General features: G+C 35.6%; 1 protein-coding gene across 7 annotated transcripts in view; it reads left to right on the forward strand.

The window, feature by feature from the left end:
* The window catches only part of Ubr1 (Ubr1 ubiquitin ligase), a 76456-nt gene that overhangs the window by 27950 nt on the left and 20884 nt on the right, over positions 1-27622 (forward strand). For 2 of the 7 annotated variants that reach the window (XM_069820746.1, XM_069820742.1), the window contains exons 2-4: positions 12323-12805; positions 16877-17214; positions 22469-22645. In XM_069820746.1, the coding sequence (XP_069676847.1) occupies positions 12340-12805; positions 16877-17214; positions 22469-22645 (981 nt within the window). In that variant the 5' untranslated portion in view covers positions 12323-12339. Of the gene's footprint in view, positions 1-973; positions 1083-1599; positions 1799-3358; positions 3618-12322; positions 12806-16876; positions 17215-22468; positions 22646-27622 lie in introns of those variants that run through there. The other 5 variants (XM_069820747.1, XM_069820744.1, XM_069820745.1 and 2 more) reach the window with 5 other exon arrangements.

Below are 27622 nucleotides of genomic sequence, written 5' to 3' on the forward strand. Positions count from 1 at the left end.
CACTAGACTTGCGTTCTGCCCAGCTATGACATTATACTGGTGTGATGCATTGAGAATCTTTGAAGAGACTCACTGTCTCACTCATCTGCCTAATCAACAGGGTAATTAAATTTATGACTGCCATGCCAACACACCCTCGCACCCTGTAAAATTTTGCAAATAAAACTTGTTTTTATCTTAGTGACCTACATATTTCGTACATTTCTTGAAATTACATACTGTTTCAAAATATAGTTTACATTAAAATAGTGTGTCCAAAATATTATTTCCGTTTTGAAGAGTATCAGATGGATTCCGTTTCTGCATTGGACAGTTTCTGTTTTATTCAGGACAAATTACACATAATACATACGAATTTCGAAAGAGACACGATTCCAGATTATTCAGGTTCCGATTTGAACAGGTTTCACTATATTAGTATTTTCCATAAAAGAATACAAGTATATATACAGTAGGTATATACTAGAATAAGTAAATAATACGTTTATGAATCAAACGTAAATGATAATAATTAGGGCCTAGTTTGTAAGATATTTATTTAGCAACTGAACGTAAAGGCTGAATTCATTAACATAAATCTAATATGAACGTAATAAGGTATAATGAGTAGACATAAGTGTTTTAATACTGTAATATCTTAATTTAAGTACATTTTAATAAGGTATAACGATTTTAAAAATCATGGACTTGACACAATGTAATTAATATCAGTAGGAACATTGAAGATGGGATATATTATTCTGAAACACTTTTATTCATAAAGAGAACAATTTGTTAACTGTACAGATGGTCAATAAAAAAAGCTTGTTTCTTTAACATTTCTCACACGAAAATATTTCATAGCAAGTCGAAGAACATTAATGGATTCAGTGATATTGAAGACATAATCATGCATAGGTCTGCATCAGTATGCGACAATGTGGAATCTTATACTGGCTGAAATAAATACTTGCATGCATGCTTTTGCTTGCAGGGTGTCTGATACGTTAAGAAGTAGCCGCTGTAGTATCCACACAGGAAGGGAGGGAGAGCTTCAGGTCTCAGAAAGCGAACTGTGCAAGTACAGCCATTGGGATACTCAAGTGATTTTCAGATTTTCACATACTCTTTTTGAGGACCTCGTTCACATAATAAATCAATTTTTTGATATTCACTCTTTCATTCCAGCACCTTTCTTTGTACGAAAATTGAATAAAATCTACAACATGACAGGTTTTGAAGATTTTCTTGTCAGTAGTTTGTGACTTTAAAAAAAAAAAGAGTATAAATTCCATTCCAAATCAAAGAAGCATATAACTATAAGTCTCCCCCAATCTTTTAATCCTCAAGTTTTTCAAGTTTAATTGAGATCTAGTTTTGATTGCTGTATTCTTGTAAAGATTATGATTACTGCATGTTAATGTTGCAAATTAATTCTTGTAATCATATTGAAGCCCTAAAATTGTCATACAAATAATTCTATAAACAGTAACATTTTTGATAGAAATAATATATTTTTTGTTCTGTTTCTAGAATAGGTTACTTTAATTTTGCAAAGAAATTCATGTAGATACAGTGTGTGGCATATATAACTTACTGGTATTATAACCTGTGTTTAGTGGGGAGTTCCAACTGCTCTCACATGGGAGGAAAATGTATCAGTGGTGAATGGCAGTGATTTTGTTCTATAGTTCATACAAATAATGTGCTGATAAGAGGTAGATAAGAAAACTTTGTTGATATTACCGTTTATCAAAGCATATGTTGAAAATGATGTCCACCTTTCTGGATGCAAGAATCATATCGGAGAAACTTCCAGGTAGGCTATTCAGGCAAGAATACAGCTAAGTCATAAGAAATCTTCATGGTGATTAGCACAAGGCTGCGACATGTCATAAAGATCAGCTTTTGCTATGCATACATATACTCACTCATAATTGTCTAAGAATATGCCCTTTCTTCGAAGGCAAACCAAAAGTTTAACCTACCCAGTCACTGATTCGACCTTAGAAAAACTCTCTTTTTCTCTGTGAGCAGTAAGGAAACGCACGAAAATGGGATGTATGTACTGCTCTTCCTTGTGATCTATTTTTTCTACTCAAGAGGGCTATATATAGCCCCACTTTCACAGCAACTTTCCACCCATATTTCGGTGCGAAATTGATGTTGGCACACAATTTTTCTATTGTTTACGGTAGGTACATATGACTCAACTAGAAGTCAAGTATGTAAATATATATTTGTACTTTAGTGTGGTAACGCAGTTTTAAAGAATTACCAAATCCTATATCATTATATCTTCTAGAATAATATTTGAAGATGATAACAAAACACTGTTAAAATTTGACAAAAAATAATAGGCCTGTTGCTTGAATTTGAGTAAAAGACTGAAAACATAACATTTAATTCGGACCTGATAAAAATAAAATAAATTCCTACTAATGTACCTTTTCAGGCAGCTAAAAAGAAAGAAGTTAAAAACAGCTTGATACAAATAAAGTAAAAGTGAAATAAATAATTATTGAAATCTAAATAAGTGAGTGTTATTAACTTAAAATTTATCGTGAGAAAACCTAACAAGGAACTATTAGTGCTAAGTGACAGATCAAAATTAATATCATATCTTCATCGTCACTGTTGGCTTCTTTGCATCTTTCTATATGAATCTTCATTCTGTACTTGGCCTTCTATCTCATACTCACATTTCTTGGACTTGAACCTATATCCTCTTCTACTCTCATTTCGTATATCATCAAAACAGAGCTAGACTAAATCTCATTTACTTCCACTCATTTTACTGCATTGGTTCAGAACCAAATCGCTCAAATGAAGACCAACAACACAAACAAGGATGTGCAGTAATAAAGCTTACACTGGCTGGATACTGGTACTGTGGTCTAACAATAAACAAGAGTGCCACTCAATAAACTGTTAAATGTTTAAATTTAAACAGTCATTGTTGTTCCAGCAATGACATTGGAAAATAGTAAAAATAGCAAGAATAAAAAAAATATAAAAATTGTTTTCTTTTTAAATGATTTGGTTTAAAACGTGATTCAAAATGTTCAGGGCTTACTCAAAGAAACTTCAGTTTTACTTAAAATTGGAGATAAGTTATCGAATTACGAGTTTTACTGTTGTCAGACAAGGATGTGCACTTTTGTCACTTTTAATACAGCTGATCATTTTTATGAACATTTACACTGTCATGCGTCAAGAATACGGAGCAACTGAATTGTTGCATTTTGTTCTTGACTCATTTCTCTACATCTGGACAGCAACCTTTCTTAGCCAGTGCCCCTTGAATATAAAAAAGGAGAATCTTGGCAGTAAGCCCAGTTCGGAGGCAGGGAACTGGCCATCACAGAAAATCTGTCACAGTTGTTATTTTAAATGAAACGACAGAGTATAAAGTTGGTGTGGCAAGTTTCCAGTTGAATATTCTTAATGCAAGTCATCCAAAAATCATATGTACTGGACTGATATAGTGTGCTGTCATGTTAATGCAAGGAAGTTCGTTGTTTAAATCAGTGACTAATGATTGGTTACCTTTTGATAACAATATTCTGCTTTCTTCAGACACTATTTAATGTGTGTGAAGAAGAGAATACAGTTTACAGCCACAGCCAGTTATTGAGGTTAGTGAATCTTTTGTTACAAATATGTAAATAAGAGTTAATTTTGTTCGACACTGTTTTTGATATTGCTTATAATTCATTCATATTCATTGTGTACTAATTAGAAACAAGGTGATTTTGTAGAAAATGCAGCATGACATGGGAACGAAGAAGCAACCTATATGGAGTGTGTGTGACAGTGTAGTATATTAGTTCATGTTGTTTTAGTAAACAAATGCATTTTAAGAAAAGAAAATGATTGAACATTTCCAGAGTCGAGATCTTGATGTGTAAAATACGCATAAAGAATATCCTATTGAATGCCGTCAAAAATAATTTGTATCAGAAATTTGCTTCCTACAGTCTGTTCAGAAATTATTTAAGGTACAGTAATAGATAATACATTACTTTTATTTAATTTAGCACCTTACTTGGAAATAAACATGATAGAAAGTAGAAAACATTCAGTTTTATACACATATATCTGATGTCTATCACTTTGCATATGTTGCAATTGCAATGTGGTTCAGTTTATTATTTCAATAATTAGCAGTTTAACACCACACTGTCAGAACTCTTTTTAATGTAAATGGAACGCTTCATTTTGAACTTTTTCTGTGTCACCTCGTTTCTTGAACAGAAGACAGGTAATATATGAGAAACCTATAGATCAGGGGTCGTCAGCACAGAGCACGCTGAGGCTAGCCTCTCTTACCCGTGGAAAACGCAGTGCACTATAGTGCTCTCGTAGCTGCTAGTGGGTATGCTCTCTATCTCTCCCTGTTGCATGACCATGCACACGGGACGGCACCGCGTACCCATTGCACATTTCTGCGAGTGCTGAGGACCACTGCTATAAATTGTCAGTTTATAATTTATATTCTGTAAGCTATAATTTTGATATGTACATCAATAATCAGGCAGTACATCTCACTTAACAATATGTGTCAGAGGAAAAACAATTTGCTTGTATACATCGGAAGTCTGATTAGTGTAATATGTCCCTTCTAATCAGCAATGTATATAGTGGAGGAAGAAAGGAGCTGGTCACACTACCCCACTGTATCCTGGCTTAGTTGCCTCATGAGTGATGCCTTATTGGTGTCACTTATGAAGTTCCAACCTATCTTCAGATAGGTAACTAAGTAACTAACATGAAGCTGTAATTAAATATCTTGCATGTTCTCTTGAAAAATAAGAAACATTGGTCATATGATAATAATACTAATCCAGAACCTTTCCTCTTACAGCTAAATAAATACAAGCTAAAATAACTAAATAGATTTAGTGCTGTGGCAGATGTTACCGACTAAGATTAGGTAGTCTTTTTTTAGTGACATTTATAATTTTGTATTATGAATAATTGTGGTGACCGATTACTTCACAGTGTGTTCTGAATACTTAATTTTGTTAATGTGAGAGTTGAAAATAAGAATTTTATTAAATGTTGCTTCTATGAAGTGATTGTTGAAAACTAGCAAAGGAGTGCACGGAAGGGCATGGGAGAAATTTTTAATATAGGAAAACCCCAAGTCTCAAAATTTTCGGAATATTCACGTTCTACATCTGATGTCAGAGGATGGAATTTTAGCTGATTCTCTTGTATAAGAAAATCTAGAAACAGAAGTTGCAGTTCAGCATTCTATGCTGACTTGAATGTTACTGCAAGCCTCTCTGAAAAATGATACTTCGGTTTTGGATCTGGATGTATCAAGTCATTCAGAAGCCATTTAAACTTTAATGTTATAAATATTGTAATATTTGAGGCAAAAAAAAAATCACTGGGTTGGACAAATATGGAATACGTAAAAGAAGAAATGTCTACAATACCTATCTTGAAAGAGAATATGAAGAAATGAATACATGAGGCATGAATGTTTACAGTTTAGTTAATAAATAAATAATTTTTATCCTTGAACAGGACACATTTCAAACCCATCCTATGCGCATGCACTGTACGCATGTCAGTTGTCTTGCTTAATTGGCCGTTTACACAATTTCCTACAACATTAATAGCACTCATCATGATTTCCATGTTCCTCCGTATCTTTGATAATTTTATGTTTTTCGCTGCAAGTAAAGGATCACAACCTCATACCTTTAGTGGAAGTATAAGACGCACAAACTGTACACTGAATAATTTTGAGGGAAAAATTGTTCTGGGGCCGGGTATCGAACCCGGGACCTTTGGTTAAACGTACCAACGCTCTCCCAACTGAGCTACCCGGGAACTCTACCAGACACCGATCCAATTCTTCCCTCTATATCCACAGACCTCAAAGTGGGCTGACAACCGTCAAGCAACCAACTTTGAGTGCACACTAACTCTGTGTGACTTAAATTGTGGCTTTCTGTTAACGAACAGTGACGTGTATTATGCAAATCAAGCTTTCAGGTATAACTCCCTGTTAAGTTGATTTGAATAATTCCGAGGGAAAAATTGTTCTGGGGCCGGGTATCGAACCCGGGACCTTTGGTTAAACGTACCAATGCTCTCCCAACTGAGCTACCCGGGAACTCTACCAGACACCGATCCAATGCATAATACACGTCACTGTTCGTTAACAGAAAGCCACAATTTAAGTCACACAGAGTTAGTGTGCACTCAAAGTTGGTTGCTTGACGGTTGTCAGCCCACTTTGAGGTCTGTGGATATAGAGGGAAGAATTGGATCGGTGTCTGGTAGAGTTCCCGGGTAGCTCAGTTGGGAGAGCATTGGTACGTTTAACCCAAGGTCCCAGGTTCGATACCCGGCCCCAGAACAATTTTTCCCTCGAAATTATTCAAATCAACTTCACAGGAAGTTATACCTGAAAGCTTGATTTGCAAACTGTACACTTATCACACTTGAACTTGATTCTGACACATGTGCTGCTAAGCTAAATGCCATTTAATAATGTTAACAATTGAAATACCCATGCGGGAAGGTATAGTACCACCTCAGAAGTTGTGCTGGAGGAAAATTGAGCAATGTTGTCAACTTCATTTCGATTAAGCCGTGCACCTGTATTTTTTACTTGTCTATTTAGAAAAAAAAAAGTGCACTGGCAGTTTTATAAAATACGATGCTGTGAATTTATCATCTTTATTTACATATTTACACGAAGCTTCATGATATTTTTCAAATGTATTTAATATATTAAACCTGCTGTAAACCAAATAAAAAAAACTGCCTCCTGTCAGGTAACTATTCCCTCATTTAACCCAATATAACGTTGTCACAGTCATTGCTTTCTGCCCTATTGGTCCAGGGTAAATATTAGTCTTTATTTACACGAACCTTCATTATATTTTTGGTTAAGGGATAATGCTCTTTATTTACATGAACCTTAATTATATTTTTCAAGGTAAAAAAAAAAGGTAAAGGTATCCCCGTAACATGCCATGAAGGCACTTGGGGGGCATGGAGGTAGAGCCCCATGCTTTCCTTGACCTCGGCACTAGAATGAGGTGGTGTGGTCGGCACCACGCTCTGACCGCCTTTTACCCCCGGGAAAGACCCAGTACTCAATTTTATAGGAGGCTGAGTGAACCTCGGGGCCGTTCTGAAAGTTTGGCAACGAGAAAAAATCCTGTCACCACCTGGGATCGAACCCCGGACCTTCCAGTCCGTAGCCAGCTGCTCTACCAACTATAATTTATTTTAATTCTACTGTAACCCAGTCCAAAACCTCGCCTTCTGTCAATTAACTATCCCCTCATTTAACACAATCTTACCTTGTCACAGTTCTCGCCATCTTTGCTCCTAGTGCAGCGGTAATAGTTGTCTATTTACACGAACCTTCATTGTACTTTTGGTTCAGACAAAGCACTCGTTTTTATATACACGAACCTTAAATAAGAATTTCAAATGCATAATATATTAAACATATTACATACATACATACATACATACATATTTTGCACATGGCAGGTCTTTCACTGCAGACCCAGCATTCTGCAATCTTATCCCATCTCCCTCAAATCCATTTTAATATTATCCTCCTATCCATGTTTTGACCTCCCCAAAGGTCTTTTTCCCTCAGGCATCACAACTAACACACTATATGCATTCTGGATTCACCCATACGTGCTACATGTTCTGCTCATCTCAAATGTCTGGATTTTATGTTGCTAATTATGTTAGGTTAAGAATACAATGCATGCATATGTGTTGTGTAACTTTCTCCATTCTTCGGTAACATCATCCCTCTTAGTCCCAAATATTTTCCTAAGCACCTTATTCTCAAATACCCTTAACCTCTGTTCCTCTTTCAAAGTGAGAGTCCAAGTTTCACAACCATACACAACAACTGGTAATATAACTGTTTTATGAATTCTAATTTTCAGATTTTTTGAGAGCAGTCTAGATGACAAAAGCTTCTGAACCGAATAAAAACAGACATTTCCCGTATTTATTCTTCTTTTAATTTCCTCCCGAGTATCATTTATATTTGTTACTGTTGCTCTAAGATATTTTAATTTTTCCACCTCTTCAAAGGATAAATTTCCACCTCTTCAAAGGATAAATTTCCAATTTTTATATTTCCATTTCGTACTATGTTCTGGTCACGAGACATAAACATATACTTTACGGAATTTACTTCCAAACCTCTATCTCTTTACTTGCTTCAAGTAAAACTCCTTATTTGTTTGTTTTCCCTAATAGTTTGTGGATTTTCTCCTAACATATTCATGTCATCCGCATAGACAAGCAGCTGATGTAACATGTTCAATTCCAAACCATCTCTGTTATCCTGGACTTTTCTAATGTCATATTCTAGAGCAAGTTAAATCTCCTTGTTTCAGCCTGCAGTGAATTGGAAAAGCATCTGACAGAAACGCCTATACAGACTCTGCTGTACATTTCACTGAGTGACATTTTAATTAATCGAACTAAGAATATCATATAAAACTTCTCTCTTAACAGAGTCATATGCCTTTTTGAAAACTATGAATAAGTGATGTGCTGTATCCTTTTACTCCTATTTTTTCTCCAATATCTGTCGAATATAGAAAATCTGATCAATAGTCGATCTGTTATGCCTAAAAACCACACTGGTGATCCCCAATAATTTCATCTACATATGGAGTTAATCTTCTCAAAAGAATATTGGACAAAATTTTGTACAACATCAATAAAAATGATATTCCTCGAAAGTTACTACAGTTCTGCTTTTTAAAGATGGGTACAATTATGGACTCCTTTCATTGTTCTGATACAGTTTTCTTTTCTCATATAGCAAGTACAAGCTTATAAATTTTGCTAGATAGTGCGCTTCCATCATCTTGTATTAATTCTGCTGAAATTTGATCGATACCTGGAGACTTGTACTTTTTCAGATTTTCTAGTGCAATTTCTGCTTACGAAAGTGTGGGTTTGGGTATAAATGGCTCAGCAGTCTGTATTTGAATTTCGTCCCGATCATTTCTATTTGACCTACTATGCACATTTAGTAGTTGCCCAAAATAGTTTTTCCCTCTGTTCAGGATTGAATGAGAGTCTGCAAGCAAGTCACCATTCTCATCCTTGATTACATTTGCCCTTGTCTGATATCCGTTCTTAAATTCCTTCATGCCCTTATATAAATGTCTAATGTTTTTATTCTTATTATTTGTTTATTCATATTTATATACACGAACGTTCATTGTACTTTTGGTCCAGGGAAAATACTCGTCTTTATTTACACGAACCTTCATTGTACTTTGGATCCAGGAAAAATACTCTACCATATTAACACGAACCTTCAATAAAAATTTCAAATGCATAATATTGTAAACCTACTGTGACAATAGAAACCTCGCCTCCTGTCACTTAACTATCCCCTCTTCTAACCCAATATAATCTTGTCACAGTCCTTGCCTTCTGCCCTTTTGGTACAGGGGAAATAGGCATCTTTATTTACGCTAATCTCCATTATACTTTTTGACCAGGAAAAATACTACTCTTTATTTAAACAAACTTTCATTACATTTTTTAAAAATATATAATATACAGTATTTAACCTACAGTAATCTAGTTAAAATCCTTGCCTCGTGTCACTTGACTATTGTCTCATTTAACCCAATAACGTTGTCATATCCCTCGCCTCATGTCCTTTTGGTCGAGAGAAAATACTCATCTTTATTTAACTTGAAATTCATTGTACAGACCCAGAAACAAAATTTGGACCACCTTAATGTTCCAAGTTGCAATTATAACATACTGCACATGCTCAGTCAGCATGAATTTTTTCTACGATTTCTTCTCTTGCTGGTATTACTGGATATCCACTGTGGGGTCGTGTTTCACTCTCTCTCTCTCTCGCTCTCTCTCGACCATGTGTAAATAGTGCTGCCCATTTTTTCGCATTCGAAAATGCTGTAGCGGATTCACCCAGTGTAGCAGCCATGTCTGCTTTAGTTTCTATTTTACGAAATATTTAATGACAGCACGAAGCTCGATATTTTCCATTTTTGCCAATCTGTTCAGCGCACTAACTTCAGAATTAATCTACACAAAATATAGACAATAGAAAATTGTGATTTTTCGTGCTTGAATTAATGTAAAATGGCACCTAACAAAGGTGGCATTGTTGACATATTTTCAATGTCATCTTTGTGTCAGGCCACGAACTTTTCAAACGTACTTCGTAGAAGCTTCTCGATGTTTTTGCATCAAAACAATCTATCAGTAGAACGTATGTCATATGGTCCACTCCCGCCAATCAAATAACAAAACTCATTGTGCATTTATACCACAAGTTTTTAGATGACATATGAGTTCCGTCAATACTCATCCAACATTACTGCACTGTTGCCAAACAGCAGGAGAGAGAGAAAGACAAATAGAATTCATTATGTGTCGAATATACAATTAATGCATATCCACATTACACTCCTGTCCTGTTACTAGGGCCAATTGTACTATACAAGGTCTGCCTGTCTTCACCTCATATGTCTTCTGAAAACATATAAACTATAGTACACAGAATATAGGAAGAAAGTTTCAGAAATATAAACACGTACTTTGGAACAAAGAAACAGAGCCATCTATAAACAACAAAATAAACACAAAAGGCGATCAATAGAAATTGATATATTCAATTCATTGCTAAATATTTATTCAACAGAACCTTCAGAGTTTGGTGTGGATCATCACTTTCAAGTTCTCGAGTCATTGAAGCTGGGATTCCTCAAGGATCTGTTCTGGGACCTACTTTGTACTCCATTTATGTACAAGATCTTCCAAAGAAACCTGAATGCTTACATATGCCTTATGCAGACGACACAGTTCTCTACACAAGACATCATAATATTATTTTTTCCTGTCAACAAATGCAAGCAGCTCTTGATTTACTTACACAGTAAAGATTAATGGAACTAGGCCTAAGTCACAGGCAGTGTTTTCACTAAAATATTTCCACACTTACCAGAAGAACTCACAGTTCAACATCAAAACATACCTTTTAAGTCGACTGTAAAATATCTTGATAGAAGACCGACTTACAGACAACATATAAATTTAAACAGAGACAGCTTTTCAACGTTTCATGCTGCTATTTCCTCTCTTCAAAAGTCGCATCTCTCTTAAAGTCAAAGTTTTATTATACACTTGTCTGATCTGTTCATATATTATGTTATATGCCTGTGAAATTTGGTCAAATACTCATATACGTCGTATTAAAAGACTGGATGAAATACAAATATCAATATGCAGGACAATCATGAGAGCAGACTATGATATCAGTAACTGTCAACTGTATGAGCACTAAATATAATGTTATTTAGTGATTATATTCAAAATTCCAGAAACAAATTGATAAAATCTGTAAGAACACATCCAAATCCACTGCTCAATATCTTAGTAATTTCTCGTGTTTAAATGTCAAAATGAATGAATGATTTCTTGTAAAACACTTCAATCTTGGTGAAAGTGTTTGAATGTAAATTATATTTTTTATATTGAATCATGTACTATATTACATAAACATCTTGTAAAAGGTTTGAATCCATTTTGCGACCTGGTACTTAAATAAATTTACATTTCTGAAAAAAAAAAAAAAGAAGAAGAAAAGAAGAGAAATTGATCCTCCTAAACAACTGTCGTAGAAAGTGCTAGAGAATGGGATAAAGTAAGAATTAGGAGCAACAGAACAGTGGAATGGGGAACAAATGCTACAATAATTACATAAATTTAAAGTGTACAGTTTATAAATTAAGCCAGTCTTACTTTTGGGATTATAAAGAAAGAATGCTTTTTGGGTACAAAATAATATCAATTTTATATATCTTTTGAACACAGTAATACGAGAAAATAAACAGAAACGGTAATAATATTAGCAAGATGATGAAAGAACTGAATAGTTGTTGTGAAACATGTAAAATGCATAGTTGACATTTTTGCTATTTTCGTGACACATTTTTTTTTTTTTTTAATCTCGAGTTTTGTTTGTATATTAACACATTCACTGCAGGGCATTTAAAGGACTAGCCTTTTAACCGAACCAGTTGTTTTAAACATGACATACGTTTTGCAGTGACGTTAAATCAGCTGTGGTCGATGCTGCCAATTTTACACGTTCAAACCAAAATTGACAGAAGTCGACTTTGGGCCATGAATATGTTAAGGTGCATTATTGTTGAATATATTTTTGGAGAATTAGTATGCAGTGTGAAGAATCCAAATTAATCTCTTCATACCTAACAAAATTAAAATTTCAGTACGAACTTACTATATTTATGCCATGTTTATATTTTTGTTCCAGATGTCCAAGATACTATAATGGGGGAGAGTATGGAGAGTGATCTGAGGTCCATATGTGACCTGGAAATGGAACAGCCTGTTCTGCCTGTATTCCCTGATTCATCAAAGCCATGTGTCGAGGTATGGAATGAGAAGCTCAAGAAGGGAGTGCTTTCATGCACCCACTTCAAAGAGCACTGGCGAATCTGGGTTCCCAAGATTTATAGTCCTGAACCAAATGGCAGTTGTTTGGACTGGAGTTTTGATGAAACCAAGGCACAGGACGTTTTATTTGACACTTTAGAGCGCTTCATCTGCAATGGTGATCCACAGGAAGTTTTGATTAAACTAAGCCAGATGGACAGTCCACCTTCTGTATGTGGGCGTGTATTCAAGATGGGAGAGCCAACATACAGCTGCCGAGAATGTGGCATGGATTCCACCTGTGTTCTCTGTGTGGATTGTTTCAAGCAGTCTGCTCATCGGCATCACAAGTATAAAATGGGTAAACAATTTTTTTTTCTATTTGCTAATATTTATCAACGTAGGTACTTTGTTGTCAAATTAATTTGGTTTAAGATCCTTGTACTTTTAGATGACACATTTCATTAAGAGAAGCACAGATGAGGTCATCCATCACTCTGTGCCTTTAAAAAAGGAACCCACTTTGAGAAAGAGGGGAGAAGAAAACAAATTTACAGAAAGTAAGATGTTGTAGTTTTTAAACTAAAGAATATATTTAGTGGACTGGAAGTATTTAAATAATTCTTTTACATCTGGCCCTATACTTGATAACTGTAGTGCAGAATTTCTGTTCTGTCACTTTAGCTGTAAGTTACAGAAAATGACCAAAAAACTGATTAGTATTGTATAGAAATGGCAAAAAGTTTTCCACAGCAGGGAAAAATAGCAGTGAACATGAAGCAAACATGCATTGTGCATACAGTGTCATCATTAGGGCTAGGTTTTACTTTTTTTTGTTTTGTTTATTAGGCTAATGGGCGGCCGGGTAGCTCAGTTGGTAGAGCAGCTGGCTACAGACTGAAAGGTCCGGGATTCGATCCCAGGTGGTGACAGGAATTTTTCTAGTTGCCAAACTTCCAGAACGGCCGCGAGGTTCACTCAGCCTCCTATAAAATTGAGTACCGGGTTTTTCCCGGGGGTAAAAGGCAGTCAGAGCGTGGTGCCGACCACACCACCTCATACCTCATTCTAGTGCCGAGGTCATGGAAAGCATGGGGCTCTACCTCCATGCCCCCCAAGTGCCTTCATGACATGTTACGGGGATACCTTTACCTTTTACCTTTTACCTTTATTAGGCTAATGTTATACTCTGTAAATGTGTATGACTGAATGTTACGAAAATAAGTAATGAAATTAAGGTATTCTCTTGGGACATATGCATATTTGGCCATTTCTATGTGCTAGAAGATATTTGAACATTTTTCGGTTATAGTCATCATATTTTGGCTCTTTGAAAGGATAAAGATATTTTTTTATACACTTACCTATTTCTGAAGTAATTTCATTTCTTCTTCCATGTTCACTGAAGTTCCATAATTTCTTAGAAGAATGTGTGTGTATATATATATATATATATATATATATATATATAATTTTGTTTTCTTGAAAATGTTAAAACCTACCTTCCTTTCTCCCCTATTGCTAAACAATGTGCAGAATAGTTCTTTCGTAAAGCACATAACTACTTCCTAATCTGTCATCATTGTGTTATTGATTCTAATAAGCACATATAGGCTATAGATAGCAAAGTACTTAGTAAAGTTGTACCATTTCGTTCGTCATTATGGCAGAAAAAAGGTTTTTGACTGATAGTAAAATGCAGAGCAAGTGAAACCTAGGAAATCAGCACTCATGCCATCTCACAGCACTACAGTCTGGTAAGTGATATTTCATGCTGCTAGTGAATTATTTAAGGAAATGGAGAGAATCTTACCTGAAGTTCAGCACTGTTACTCGTAATGTTTTCCATTACATTCTATATTTGAGGTCAGGAAAACCCAATGCTCTACTTGCCACAAAGCAATGTTACAGGTTGGTAACAATGCTGTTAGGTTTGCTTCAAGCACAAACCAGAACAGAATGCTTGGACTTTCTTTATCAGTTTTATTACGACAACAAAATTCTGCTGGTACTCCACAGTGTCAGTCTTGGTTATTCAGCTATTTGAATGTATTCAACAGCATATACTTCGGTATGTTAAATGAAAGTCCTATGAGAAATTTTTGGCAAAGAGTAATAAGTAGTGGCTATGGCCTGCTTGGTCTCCAGATTTGTTTCGATGTGTGATTTTTATCACTTAACATACCTTCAAACAGGTTTCCTGTAGTGGCTGATTTGTCGGACCCTCGACCTTTCATGCAGGTGGTCTGGGTTCGAGTCACATTCTGGCCTGAGGCATCATCATTCCATCCAATCTCCATCATAATTCCATAGCATTTTCTTAATGTCACTGCGATAGAAGGAAGGGACTGATCTAATGAGTGGGATTTCCTGCTCAAAACCTGGATATGTAGTGAACCTTAATGTAGTCAGCTGGTGGGTTAGAAATGTGCCTGGGCCAAAGGTTAGCGCAATAGATATTTAAGGTTGCAGTGTTGGATCGTAGTGCCTCTCTCCCGAAACTCCTTTCAAATTCAAACCTCTGCATACTATCAATGCTCTCAAGGATGAAATAGCATGGCTAATATGCAATGTTAGTCAGAATGAGCTCCGTAAAATGTCCCAAAGCTCCATATGTCACGTGTCTATAGAATGTGATGAAACTTACATGGTATTGCAGTAAACTGAAACGAGAAGTGGCATGTATACTACAATACAAAGATTTTGTTGAGAGACAATATTTCCCTTGGTAATACAGAATTAGATTAAAATGACTGTGTCGATTGAAGTACAGAGAAGTTTTTCTAAGTAGAAGGCTTTAATGACAGACTGTCGACTGTCATTTTAATTTTACAACTTAAACAACTTAATTTTACAACTTAAACAAGGTTTCCTTTCTATATTGCAACCCAGGATTCGTAAACTGAACTATTAGGTCATCTGTCCGAATACTCAATATCTATAATCCCATTATTCAGATTGGTTTAGGTGACCATCAACTTTTTTATGTGCAAATATAATGTTTATGCTCAATTTTTTATCCAGCAACGAATTTCTTAAATCATTAGTTGCTGCACAATTTAAAGCTACATGTAGTGCATCTTCTGCTTGTCCACATAATGGACATATATCTTTCTCTACATTTCCTCTCTTATTCTTGAGCCTCCAGATACCTACTCTCAACCTTGCCATTCCTGTTCTCTTTTCTCTTTAATTTATTCTAATATTCTTCTTGTTCTCAAATTGTTTTAATGTCTGTATAGTATTTTAGTGATCCAAGGTCCTTAATGTTATGAAATATATCCTGTCTTGAAATTTCATTTGTTCTCTCTTTTACCATTCTTCCAATAGTCCTTGTCCCTAGTTCTCTCCACAGCAAATTTAGTACTAATCTGTTTATTTCTAATTCAAACTCTTTCAACCAATTCGTCCACACCTGTGGAGTAACGGTTAGTGCGTCTGGCTACAAAACCAGGTGGCCCGGGTTCGAATCCTGGTCGGGGGCAAGTTATCTGGTTGAGGTTTTTTCTGGGGTTTTTCCTCAACCCAATTTGAGCAAATGCTGGGTAACTTCCCGTGCTGGACCCCGGACTCATTTCACTGACATTATCACCTTAATCTCATCCAGACGCTAAATAACCTAAGATATTGATACAGCATTGTAAAATAACCTACTTCTCCTCCTTCAACCAATTTGACTTCGACTTCCAATTAGCTGCTTCCATACATACATAAGATACATTTCTTCATGATCACTGAATCACTCTTTAACCCTCTGAAGCATACTGGTTGTTCAGAAGAACCACAGTTTTCTTTCTTTCTCTGCAATTATAGCACAGATGTTCCACCATGCAACCACCTCTTGAGGATACATAGAGGTGCCATATGTGATTTTAAATTGTGTGCGGAGTTAAAATTTTTAAAACAAATTGATCAAAGCTTTATGATCTATGATATGAAAACATAAAAAATTACATTTATGTTGCAAAGAGTTAACAAAATATTACCTAAATATTTGGTTTTTCGCTCTAGAATAATTCCCAAACTAGTATCAATCCCCATCTTTAGTATCATTTCCAGGTTTGAAGCATTTTCCGGTAAGCCCAAACAGTTGCACAGTTTGGCTTTTAATTTATCGATGTTTCTGCTAGACAACCTGCTACCCCAGATCTCTTTATTATACAATATTTTTGATTCGACTAGTATATTGTTGGTGTTAAGAAAATTTTTTCGTGAATAAATAATTCAATAGTTACACATAAGATCACTTGTTAGACTGTAGTGTTGTGATACAGGAAGAAAATTTTCTGCAAGAGCTGGCAATCTGCTTTTCAGGTTGTGGTGTTGAGACGTGGCAGGAGTGTCTGCTCCTTAGGTGTGACTCTGTAAAGCAAGATGTAAATCTGCATGTAATTTGGGTCTTATGATGCTAAAATTATAGAAATAATCACAGTGTCGTGTACAGGAACATCCAGTGGTGGTGGCTGTTGCGACTGTGGAGACACAGAAGCTTGGAGGACGGAACCTTTCTGTGATATACATGCATTGGGATCAGAAAACAGACCAGACTCAGCTGCAAGCCATCTGCCAGATGACTTGGAAGACAGGGCTCGTGCCACTTTTACAGCTGTGCTGAAGTATGCATACCAATTGCTTACATTGGAATACTCTCCTGGTTTGCCATCGGACTTGCGTGTGAAGGAATCTGAAGATGATCCACTTGGCTTCCTTGATACACCTGACACTTACTGCACTGTATTATTCAATGATGAGACTCATACTTTTGAACAGGTGAGAAATATAATTGAAAACCTCCCCTGAAGAAGAATGTAACATCATATTCTTGAAACATGTGATGTATTTTGAAAAAGTAATTTTAAAGCATCTATTTATATGCAGTGTTGTTAATCGATCAATTTCTGTTGTAAGATTAATCGATCAAAAATATTTAATTGAATAATCGAGTGGATTAAAATTAATTGGTTGTAGTTGATATTAATTATTATTTTGCTAATATAAACTCATACTAAAAATTCCGAAAATATTTCTCTCTCGGAAATTGCTTACTTAAAAGCACAATAGTAGTTATTTTCTAACTGTAAACCAGGTAGAGTAGAGAAAATCTTTGCACAAACACTTCAGAAAGAAATGGAGATATGAGGACAGCGACCTAGTTTACCTCTACTGAAAGCTGAAACACAATGCGAAACCCTTATTAAGTTTTATGGTTTTCCAAGAAAACTTCCACCTTGTTGTCAGCTCATCTTCCTAGCATATGAAATACATCCTTTTCTGGAATTCGTCCCCCTCATCGCTTATAAAATAGCCATGTCTACACTGTGTGCAAGTGAGAGCATAACTACCTTCTTCTCTTTCTAAAATCTGGTAATTCGATTATAATAGGGGTCAGTCTTCTGTTTTGACCGCTGTACTTTTGCAGGAGTTGCAGTTTCTGTATGAAGGTTGTGTGTTTAGTTTGATAAAGAGAAAAAATCAATTTTCTGTGGTTTGTGAAAAGTGTAAACTCCATTATGTCGTATGAGAATTTGAAAGGTTAATTCGGTGAAAAGTTTGGATTTAAATTAAACGATCGTGGAGAAGTGCTTGACAGAAAAAAAGTTTTTTCATGTTTAGTGATGCAGGAAACATTGTTACTTAACATAGAGCGGCACTTAATTCGGGGCATGTGAATTCACTCACATGTTTAAAATCATGAATGAAACAGTATTAACTAGGTGAGTCTTCATACTTTCTGTTATTTATGTTTGTCCCAAAAATTCCCGGAGAAATTGACAGAGTAAATTATAAGCCTCATAATAAATATGTTGGTAAGTAATTAAAGTAGTTGTTTTGTAATATAACGATACAATTGTATACAGATATACAATCAGATAATACTTATGCTTATCACTGAACACAAGTTAAATTTAACAATAATTGTGTATTACAGTATATTAAAACATTTTTTCAACTCTATCGATTAAATTCAAATAGTTACCTAATAGATTAAATATTTTGATCGATCAACAGCACTATTTATAAGAAATTATTGCGATTAATGGCTGAATAAACTTGTATTCTTGTTTAGTCAAATGACTATGATAGTAAATATATTCCTAATGAAAAATACTCCTGAAATTATTTTCCTTTTTCCTGAAACATGAAGTATAGTTTTGTTGGTTACATCCTTATTCCGGGGAGGTCTTCAATTGTTCTTTGACCAGTTTTAAAGTCTGTGTGAGACAAAGTGAAAATAGACTGATGAAAGGGAGTAAATATATTCTTGTATCCTTCTTTCTTGTATTTTTGAGTTGAAGTAGGTATTTTTCCCATTGAGCATTTCAAATGTTAGTTGCCATATTTAGAGCTTGAGAGGACGAGAGAAATAAATTAGAAGTATTGTTCATTTCTAGTTGTGATTCTCTTGGTGTCGAAATTTAAGTTTTAAACCAAAAGGATACCTCTGTTATCTTTCTTAATTATGTGGAAGTAATTTAAATATATTTTATTCTCTTTCTCTTTTTACAGTTACAATTAAATTTCTGGTATCATTGTTAGTTTCCAGTTCAAGTATTGGCAGTGAAGCCATCTATCTTGTAACCAAACATTATTGAATTACATTGATGTTATGATTAGCTGTACTATTTGGTAGGAAATTGCCACCCACTTCTGGAGCTTTCTTTGCTTAAACTACAGCTGGAAGCGAAGTTTATAATTTTGATTCAGTATTTGGTAAGGTAGTCATGTTGAATGACTCTGAATATGAATGTAGCTCTAGGGTTCGTCCTCTCCCTTCATGATAACAGGATAATGAGTAAATAGATTTGAAACTAACTGTTGAGAAGCAAGTTTTAGCTGCAATATATTTGTATTTACTTTGTATTATTATGCCTAAATAGAAAAAAAAATATGTCAATTTAAATAAATAATGTTGAGAAGCTTAGCAGAAGAATGGGTATGAGTTGTGGACTCTAGTCCATTAAAGTCTCCTCCACTCACACCAATCCTGTCCTTCTCTGTTACTTATGAACATGAACCTTATTGTCTTAGTTGAAAACAGTTTTTTCACCATACTTTTTAGTATCAGTTATAAAAATTAGTGTAATATGACAGGAAAGTCCACTTTTGATAGAACAGAATCAGTTAACCAAACAGTGTTTGCATATTCAGCATAATTGAATCGGTGAGTTGGAAAAGGGGTCAAGTCCATCATTTTTCAAAATGGGGTTTATTGGCGATACCTGACTGCTATATCTGTACGCATCATTTGGTATAACAAGGGTTCATGTCCCGTCCACAGAAGCATGCGTTAGATTTGTATTGAGTTGGAGAAGGGGTCATGTCCAGAGATGATTCGTTTTCGAAGTATTTCCATGGTAAGATACTAGGTGCCGCACATGTCATGGAATCGTGTAGGCCTATAGTCAGAGCTTCCATTTTGTTTTAAACTGTTTTTGGCGTCTGTTGTGTTAAGTTCAGTGAGTGAAACTTCTCTAGTGCAGAGTTTATTAGTCGATAACAATGAGTAGTGACAATGATACATCCAGCAGTAGTGGAAATGCGTTACGGCGAAAACGTCGATGTCACGATGTGACAAACTATTCACCGTACAAGAAGAAAATTGCACAAGTTAAAGGACAACCTTTCACAACATCTAGGGGGAAACATATCCCACCTTGCAAGACTGGGTCTGATTGTTCGTACTTGTTTATGCTATTGACGCGTAAAACTAGCGGATTGTTTACTTTATTAGTTATCATACATACCACTTATCCACAAGAGATTATGTTTGTGTACGTGTCGTGTTTTACTTGCAGGTGTCAAATGAGATGCTTTGATGCATTTTCTAGTGAACAAAAAACGCAGATAATTAGCAGAATCCATGAATGTGACAACAAGAATGATCAAGACTCGTATTTACAGTGCCTCATTCAATATCATGCTGTTGAAAGGCACAGAAGCCGGAATAGAACAACTGAATCTACCCCAAAACCTAAGACATATTCGTATGAATATTATGTGAAGGTGAGCGGTGAAACAGTGAAAGTATGTAAAACAGCATACATAAACTTACACGGTGTTTCAAAGAAAAGAGTGGAGCATTTGCAAAAGCTGCTGGTTCAAGATAAATCGCCGAAAGATCAATGAAGTAGAAGTGCCGGTTCCCGACATAATGTCATACCAGGAGACATTTGCCTCTCAATCCATGATTTCATAAAGTCGATTCCTGTGCAGGAAGTGCATTACAGTGACACAAAGAAGTACTATTTTTCAAGAAATTTGAACATGAAAATTCTGCACAACATGTTTATCACGAAAAATCCTCAGAGTGGGGTGAAATATGACTTCTTTGTGAGGTACATGCATGAAAGTTTCAACATCGGGTTTGGGCAACCGCAAGTTGATGTTTGTGGTTACTGTGAAGAAAGGAAGACAAAATTGCGGAATCCTGCATTATGTGATGCAGTGAAAAGGGTTGCTGCTGGTGAACTGAGTATTCATAATCGTAGAGCAAAGAAATTCTACCACAAAATGCAGGAAGTTCAGCAATTGTGCAAAGAAAGAGACGATGTGGCAGGCTTTGTCTTTGGTTATATGTCAAATCTTCCGCTACCACACATTCCTGTCCAAGAGATTTTCTACTATCGGCAGCTGTGGGTGTATGAATTTTGTATTCATAATTTGAAATCAGGCGAAGCATACTTTTATTCCTACCATGAGGGTCTTGCTAAAAAAGGACCAAATGAAGTATATACTTGTTTGCTGCACTGCATCATGGAAAACCTAACTTCTGATGTGAAGCAGTTGTATTTGTTTGCTGATAACTGCCCTGGCCAAAACAAGAATCATACCGTTCTTAGATTCTTGCTAACAATGACGCACCTTATTCCAGAGATACATTATTGCTTTCCCGTGTGTGGTCACTCATTCAATGCATGTGATCGTGACTTTGGTGTCGCAAGAAAGAAAAACAAAACGAGAGGACAGGATATATACTCCAGGAATATGAAACTTTGATACGTTCATCGTCTCAGAAGAACAGCTTCAGAGTCATAAACCTGGAAACAAAAGATATTCTGAACTTCAAGTCGTGGTGGCCAAACCACTACAAAAGGAATGCTACCTCAGTGTGCTCTTATGGTAGCAAAACAAAAGTGAAGTTTCAGATGTCTATGTACAGCCACTTCACTTTCCATTGCAATTCTCCCGGAATCATTGAAGCCAGGGCATCCATTGATGACCACTCTATAGTCCAGTTTTCACTGCTCAAAGGAGGCTGTAACGCAGATCATCCAGATCAAAAAGCATATAGTGAACCTGTTCCAATAAACAGTAAGAAGCTAGATGATCTAAAGAAAGTTCTGCATTACATACCTGAAGAGCACAAGCCATTTTATGACACTATCTGCCAGTGGCCAGCAAAGGATGGAGAAGATAAAGCTGACTGAATTATACCTACCATTGTCTGCATTTGTGACTGTATTTTGGATACATCATAAATAAACTTGTATGCAGAAAACACTCTTTCATTGATATCTAACATCCGAAACATATAATCTTGCATAACATGATCACTCCCCTGCAAACAGATGGCTAGTGGCCTCATCAATGTCATCAGGTTCGAAAAGGGGTCATCTCCAGTACGTTTAAACTGGATTACTGACCACATTAACTTGTAATGGTGTATATTGTTTCACCCTGGAACCCATTACTTCGTAGCAACTCCATGTCACCAAGCTTAAACCCTTTGTGTAATAAAACAGTTTTTTGTCCCTCCTGAACAATTTACTTTTCAGGACATGACCCCTTTTCCAACTCAACGATTCAATTATATAGAGTATATCAGAAAATCACAGCTGGTTGCAAGTCAGAATCTTTAACACATGAACTAGCTTTTACGCTTTTATAATACCTTAGCTGTCTCTCATATAGATAATCCACATTTTATTTGATTCCAGAAGAGAATATTTATATTTTCTCTGACTCCAGAATTGTTTGGATTTGAAATGTACAGCTTCTTCTTAATTCCTGATGTTTTGCACAGGTCATCAGCACATTGGCTCGTGTGATCAAATGCTCGCAGAGGGATGCCATCGAGTTTGTAACAAATATTGATAGGGAGGGAAGAGCAGTTGTGAAGTGTTCAACTTTTCAACATTGCAATGAACTGAAAACAGACATAGAGCGCTTCACAGCACGACATGGGAACCGTCCATTAAAGGTAAACAAACCACACATTTGATTGATGTGTCATACATAGCTGCTGAATATCAACTTATTTTTGAACTCTTAATTTTTTTGTCCCAAATATCTTCAATTTTCTGTATACAGTATTTGTAATTAATGATTAATGCTCTGAACCAAATGAAAGTTTTAAAATTGGTACTATGTAAATGGTGCAATATTCTCATTACACATTTTATGCAATAACGAAATTACTGCTTACTTCATATAACCTTGTGTCAAATAAATTGTGCTCAACCATTGTCTAATTTTCTAATATCTCTTTGTCTTCGAAAATTTACGAACCTTCATCATTTTAACAGAATTATCCTGAAATGATTATTTCAGTTCAAATAAATAAAATTATATGCTTTGTATAGTTCACAATAATTTAGTTTCTTTATCATGTTGGGAATGCTGTTACTGTTTATATATATTTTTAAATCATGTATCATGCTTCTGTATAAGCAGATAAATTCTCATTTTTGGTTTGCATATGAAATATATTTTTTATAATCCTCCCAAAAAGTATAAGATATTTAACTTCATTTATAAAATGTACGATTTAAGTAGATATATGCGTGTAATGTAATGAATTACACGCAAATTTAAAAAAAAAATAGTTATCCGTTTGTTACAATCATTTTCTATACTATTATTCTATTTACGAAAATGGTATTCAAGAGAGATATGAATTTCAAAAGCTATTAGTGGTTTATAAAGAGAACCTAAGCATTTTCCTGTATTACTGTCATTCATATTTCCGTAAAATTAATTCTATGCATGGGAATTCACTCACCCATAACTGGGAGACTTAGAACTTGTGATTGCTAATCCTTTATAATCCTTATATATATTGAATAAAATAAACAAAACAGCCATTTGTATTTTTGTATTCCTCTGTGGACGCATGTGATTCATAGCATTACAGAATGTCTTCTTCGTCGAATGGTCTTCCAGTTGAAAATGTCTAGTTCATATATATTTTACGTAAAAGTAGATAAATGTAAATATATCGACTGAATATGTTTATGCAGTAATGGTAGATATACATTGTCATGATTTAAAAATAACGCATTGATATGAACATTAAGTACTTTAGTTCTGTTGTGTTTAGTTAGCTTGGCTGGCATTATGCGTGAACATTTGAGTAGGGGTGATGTGGAGTGAGTCAGTTTCTCAGCAGATTCAGTGGGGGAGGAGGAGAACTGCATGCATGATGACGTAAGTTATAGCTATCTTGAAAAACATTGATCATGTACTTGCGTTCCATGGGGGATCGCAGTTCTTTCATTCACTGCTATGCGAACACTTGTACTTAACACAATGCAGTCTTCTTTTTCAATCTTCCACACACAATAACATAAACTACAATGTCTTATCATTTCAGCCGCTCCCATGCTGAGACGCAGCTTGCGTGTTGGTATTAATAAAGCAGAAGCAATTCTACAGCAGTCAGCGCTCAGGACAGATATGTGCAAGAAGCTCTGTTAGTTAGAAGGCAATATAGTGAAGTCATAGACCGGAGTGTAGCAAATTCCGAACAGAAAGAATGGAGGTTACAATGAAGGAGTTGAAAGAAAAAGTCGAGGATTTCAGCAGAAAGATGGAAGAAATGCAGCTAAAAAACAAACAAATGAAGAGGAAATTAAAATTCTGGGGGATAAGCAGAGGAAGAAGAACTTGATATTTTTCGGCATAGACGAAATGGGACAGGAGAAGAATGAGACAATGTACGACACTGTATTCACAATGTGCTGGGAGGTTTTCAACATGAACGAGAGCGACAGACAAATTGAAGAAGCCTACAGGGCCGGAAGAGGGTTGAATCGACCTATTGTGATCAGATTCAAAAACATGTTAACAAAGGAGAACATTCTGTGTAGAAGAAAGCACTTAAAAAACTCAAATATTCGACTCGAGTTGAACTATGATTATGAGATGAGATGTAGAAGAACATTGTTGCTACTGTTTATGTGGGCGGCTAGGAAGAATGGACATTTCGCCAGGCTGTATGGAGATAAATTGAACATTAATAATGAGACTTTCAATCTAGAATTTTGTTTAGAAAATTTAAATCAAAAGGAATTTGAGTCAGAGGATATGGAAGGAAACAGGAAGGACTTGAAAATGAAAATGAGGAAGATTATAAATAAGCAAATGGGTGGAAGAAGTGAGATTAGTAGCCAAGAAAGTGTAGTAGGAGTTTCAAGAAGGGATTCAGTTAGTTTAGGACAATCCGAAGCGAGGGCATTAATCACACAAGGAATGTCTGATACAGCAAGTTCAGGAAGAATGGAAGCAGACACGTATGACGTCATTGAAAGGAGAGAAGCGTGGTCGCAAATAAGTCCATCGTCACCATGCAAGCAACAATTACTGGAGACTGCTGACAATAGCGGAAAGGATAAGATGACTGGTCAGCTGACGGCGGGAAGAGTAGGTCATAGAAAACAGATCAAGAAGGTGGTTAAGGAGAAACAAGCAAGATGTCCGGAGTCGACTAGGAGGGAAGTAAAGAAGATTTGGGTAGCCCATCTACTTGCGAGGGGAAGAAAGGAGGAAATAAGGAACCGCAGAACTACAGTCTATGAAGATTGTGCTTAAGGGGAGAAGTGATAAAAGAGTAGCAAAAGACACAGAAACAATTAAGTGAGTGTTCAAGGAGTAAGAGTAACTATCAAAATAATTGGAGGGAAAATATATGAATGAATAAGTGAATTGGTATCCAAAGAAACAATAGATGATAAAGGAGGTGACTAGAGGAAATTGGAAGTGTTTGTTAATAGGAATTGGTAGTGAAATGTTACTAATGTTGGAAGTGTCGACTAAGTTAGCGTACAATCAGAGAAATTGAAATGATAGGAAGAGAGGAAGTATTTCAATGTAAGTTTACAAATGAAGGTTGAGTTGACTTACAAAATAGTGCCTAATGGAAATTTTATCGGGGTGAAAGTGAACAAATAAACATGTGATTCAGTGACTAATGGAGAAATAGGGGATAAGAGTGATGATAGAAATGAGGAGAGGTAGAAGTGATAATTAGAGATGAAAGTGAATGATTAAGTGGTGTTAGTAAAAGTTAGTTTAAAGTTATGGAAATTTTAGACGATAGGAAGTACTTCAATATAAGTAAACAATAAAAGTGGTGAGGTGTTCATTAGATAGAATGGAAAATTTTATAACGTGAGAGGTTAGAGACCAAATTGAGGGTAGTGTTATAGCAATATAGAAGGTGATGGGGAGCACGAATACAGAGATGTGGTGGTGACCCATTACTATATAAGAGCTGTAGAAATAAATATACTATATCATATCATTAGCATAATCATTAGCACAATAAAACAGAGGAACTGCTCACATGAGTAGTTTCTTAAAGAACCTCAGGAGGTGACTCAGTACAAGAGAATCATATGAAGATTGTGTTTGTTTTCTCAATGGAGAAGAAAGATTTGTAAAATGGACTGTATGGATTTAAAAAAGAACATGTAGAGTGACTTACTTGGAACTTCCTTACCAAAACAAAAACTAGTGTTGCAAAAGATATTCGGTAGAAGTATTTCAGAGTGCAGTGTCAAAGAATTTTGGGAAGTTGTGACTGCGATTAAAGAAAAGCGTCGGATTGGATCCAATTCTAAGACTATATTGCTGTATTCCATGCAGTTAAAACTGAATGGCAGGAACATTACACATTCCCTTATGCCTTTGGGGTAGTGGACTTAATGCATGTGTCAGTAATAATAATAATAATAAAAACCAAAAGGACGAAGAGATCAGGGACGACCGATGAAAAGATGGAGCGACCTTTGAAGCCGGAACAGGCAATTACCCATACCATGAAGTGAAGATGAAGAATAATAATAATAATAATAATAGTAGTAGTAGTACTTACTTACAAATGGCTTTTGAGAAACCCGAAGGTTCATTGCCACCCTCACATAAGCCTGCCATCGGTCCCTATCTTGTGCAAGATTAATCCAGTCTCTACCATCATATCCCATCTCCCTCAAATCCATTTTAATGTTATCCTCTCATCTACGTCTTGGCCTCCCCAAAGGTCTATTTCCCTCCGGTCTCCCAACTAACACTCTATATGCATTTCTGGATTTGCCCATACGTGCTACATGTCCTGCCCATCTCAAAGTCTGGATTTAATGTTCCTAATTATGTCACGTGAAGAATACAATGCGTGCAGTTCTGTGTTGTGTAACTTGTTCCATTCTCCTGTAACTTCCTCCCTCTTAGCCCCAAATATTTTCCTAAGAACCTTATTCTTAACCACCCTTAATCTCTGTTCCTCTCTCAAAGTGAGAGTCCAAGTTTCACAACCATACAGAACAACCGGTAATATAACTGTTTTATAAATTATAACTTTCAGATTTTTTGACAGCAGACTAGATGACTAAAGCTCTTCAACCGAATAATAACAGGCATTTCCCATATTTATTCTGCGTTTAATTTCCTCCTGAGTGTCATTTATATTTGTTGCTGTTGCTCCAAGATATTTGAATTTTTCCACCTCTTCGAAGGATAAATCTCCAATTTTTATATTTCCATTTCGTACAATATTCTGGTCACGAGACATAATCATATACTTTGTCTTTTCGGGATTAATAATATTAATAATAATAGAAAGAATAAAAATATACATGGTGACAAATACGTAGATAGAAAAAGAATAGCCACCTTTGAAGTTGAAGCTTTGTGCACTGCAATCGACATGTTTGCTAATGTTGATATAAATTGGCCTAGATCAGTAGGAATTATGGCTGGAAAAATTGCTGTGCATTATTTCCTGGGGATGTAGGATATGCAAGTGTACCAGGGCTCATATCTCCTTACTATAATCCCACTACTGCAGAACAAACAGTTTAAGACATAAGCATCACAAACTAAAGCATCATAATTGAATGATGTTTCGGTCAAGTGAAGCAGAGTTTTAAAAAAATCCAGTCAAAAATAGGATTAGTATGGT

Source organism: Periplaneta americana, chromosome 3 (genome assembly GCF_040183065.1).
Source record: "Periplaneta americana isolate PAMFEO1 chromosome 3, P.americana_PAMFEO1_priV1, whole genome shotgun sequence".
Taxonomy (NCBI): Eukaryota; Metazoa; Arthropoda; class Insecta; order Blattodea; family Blattidae; genus Periplaneta; species Periplaneta americana.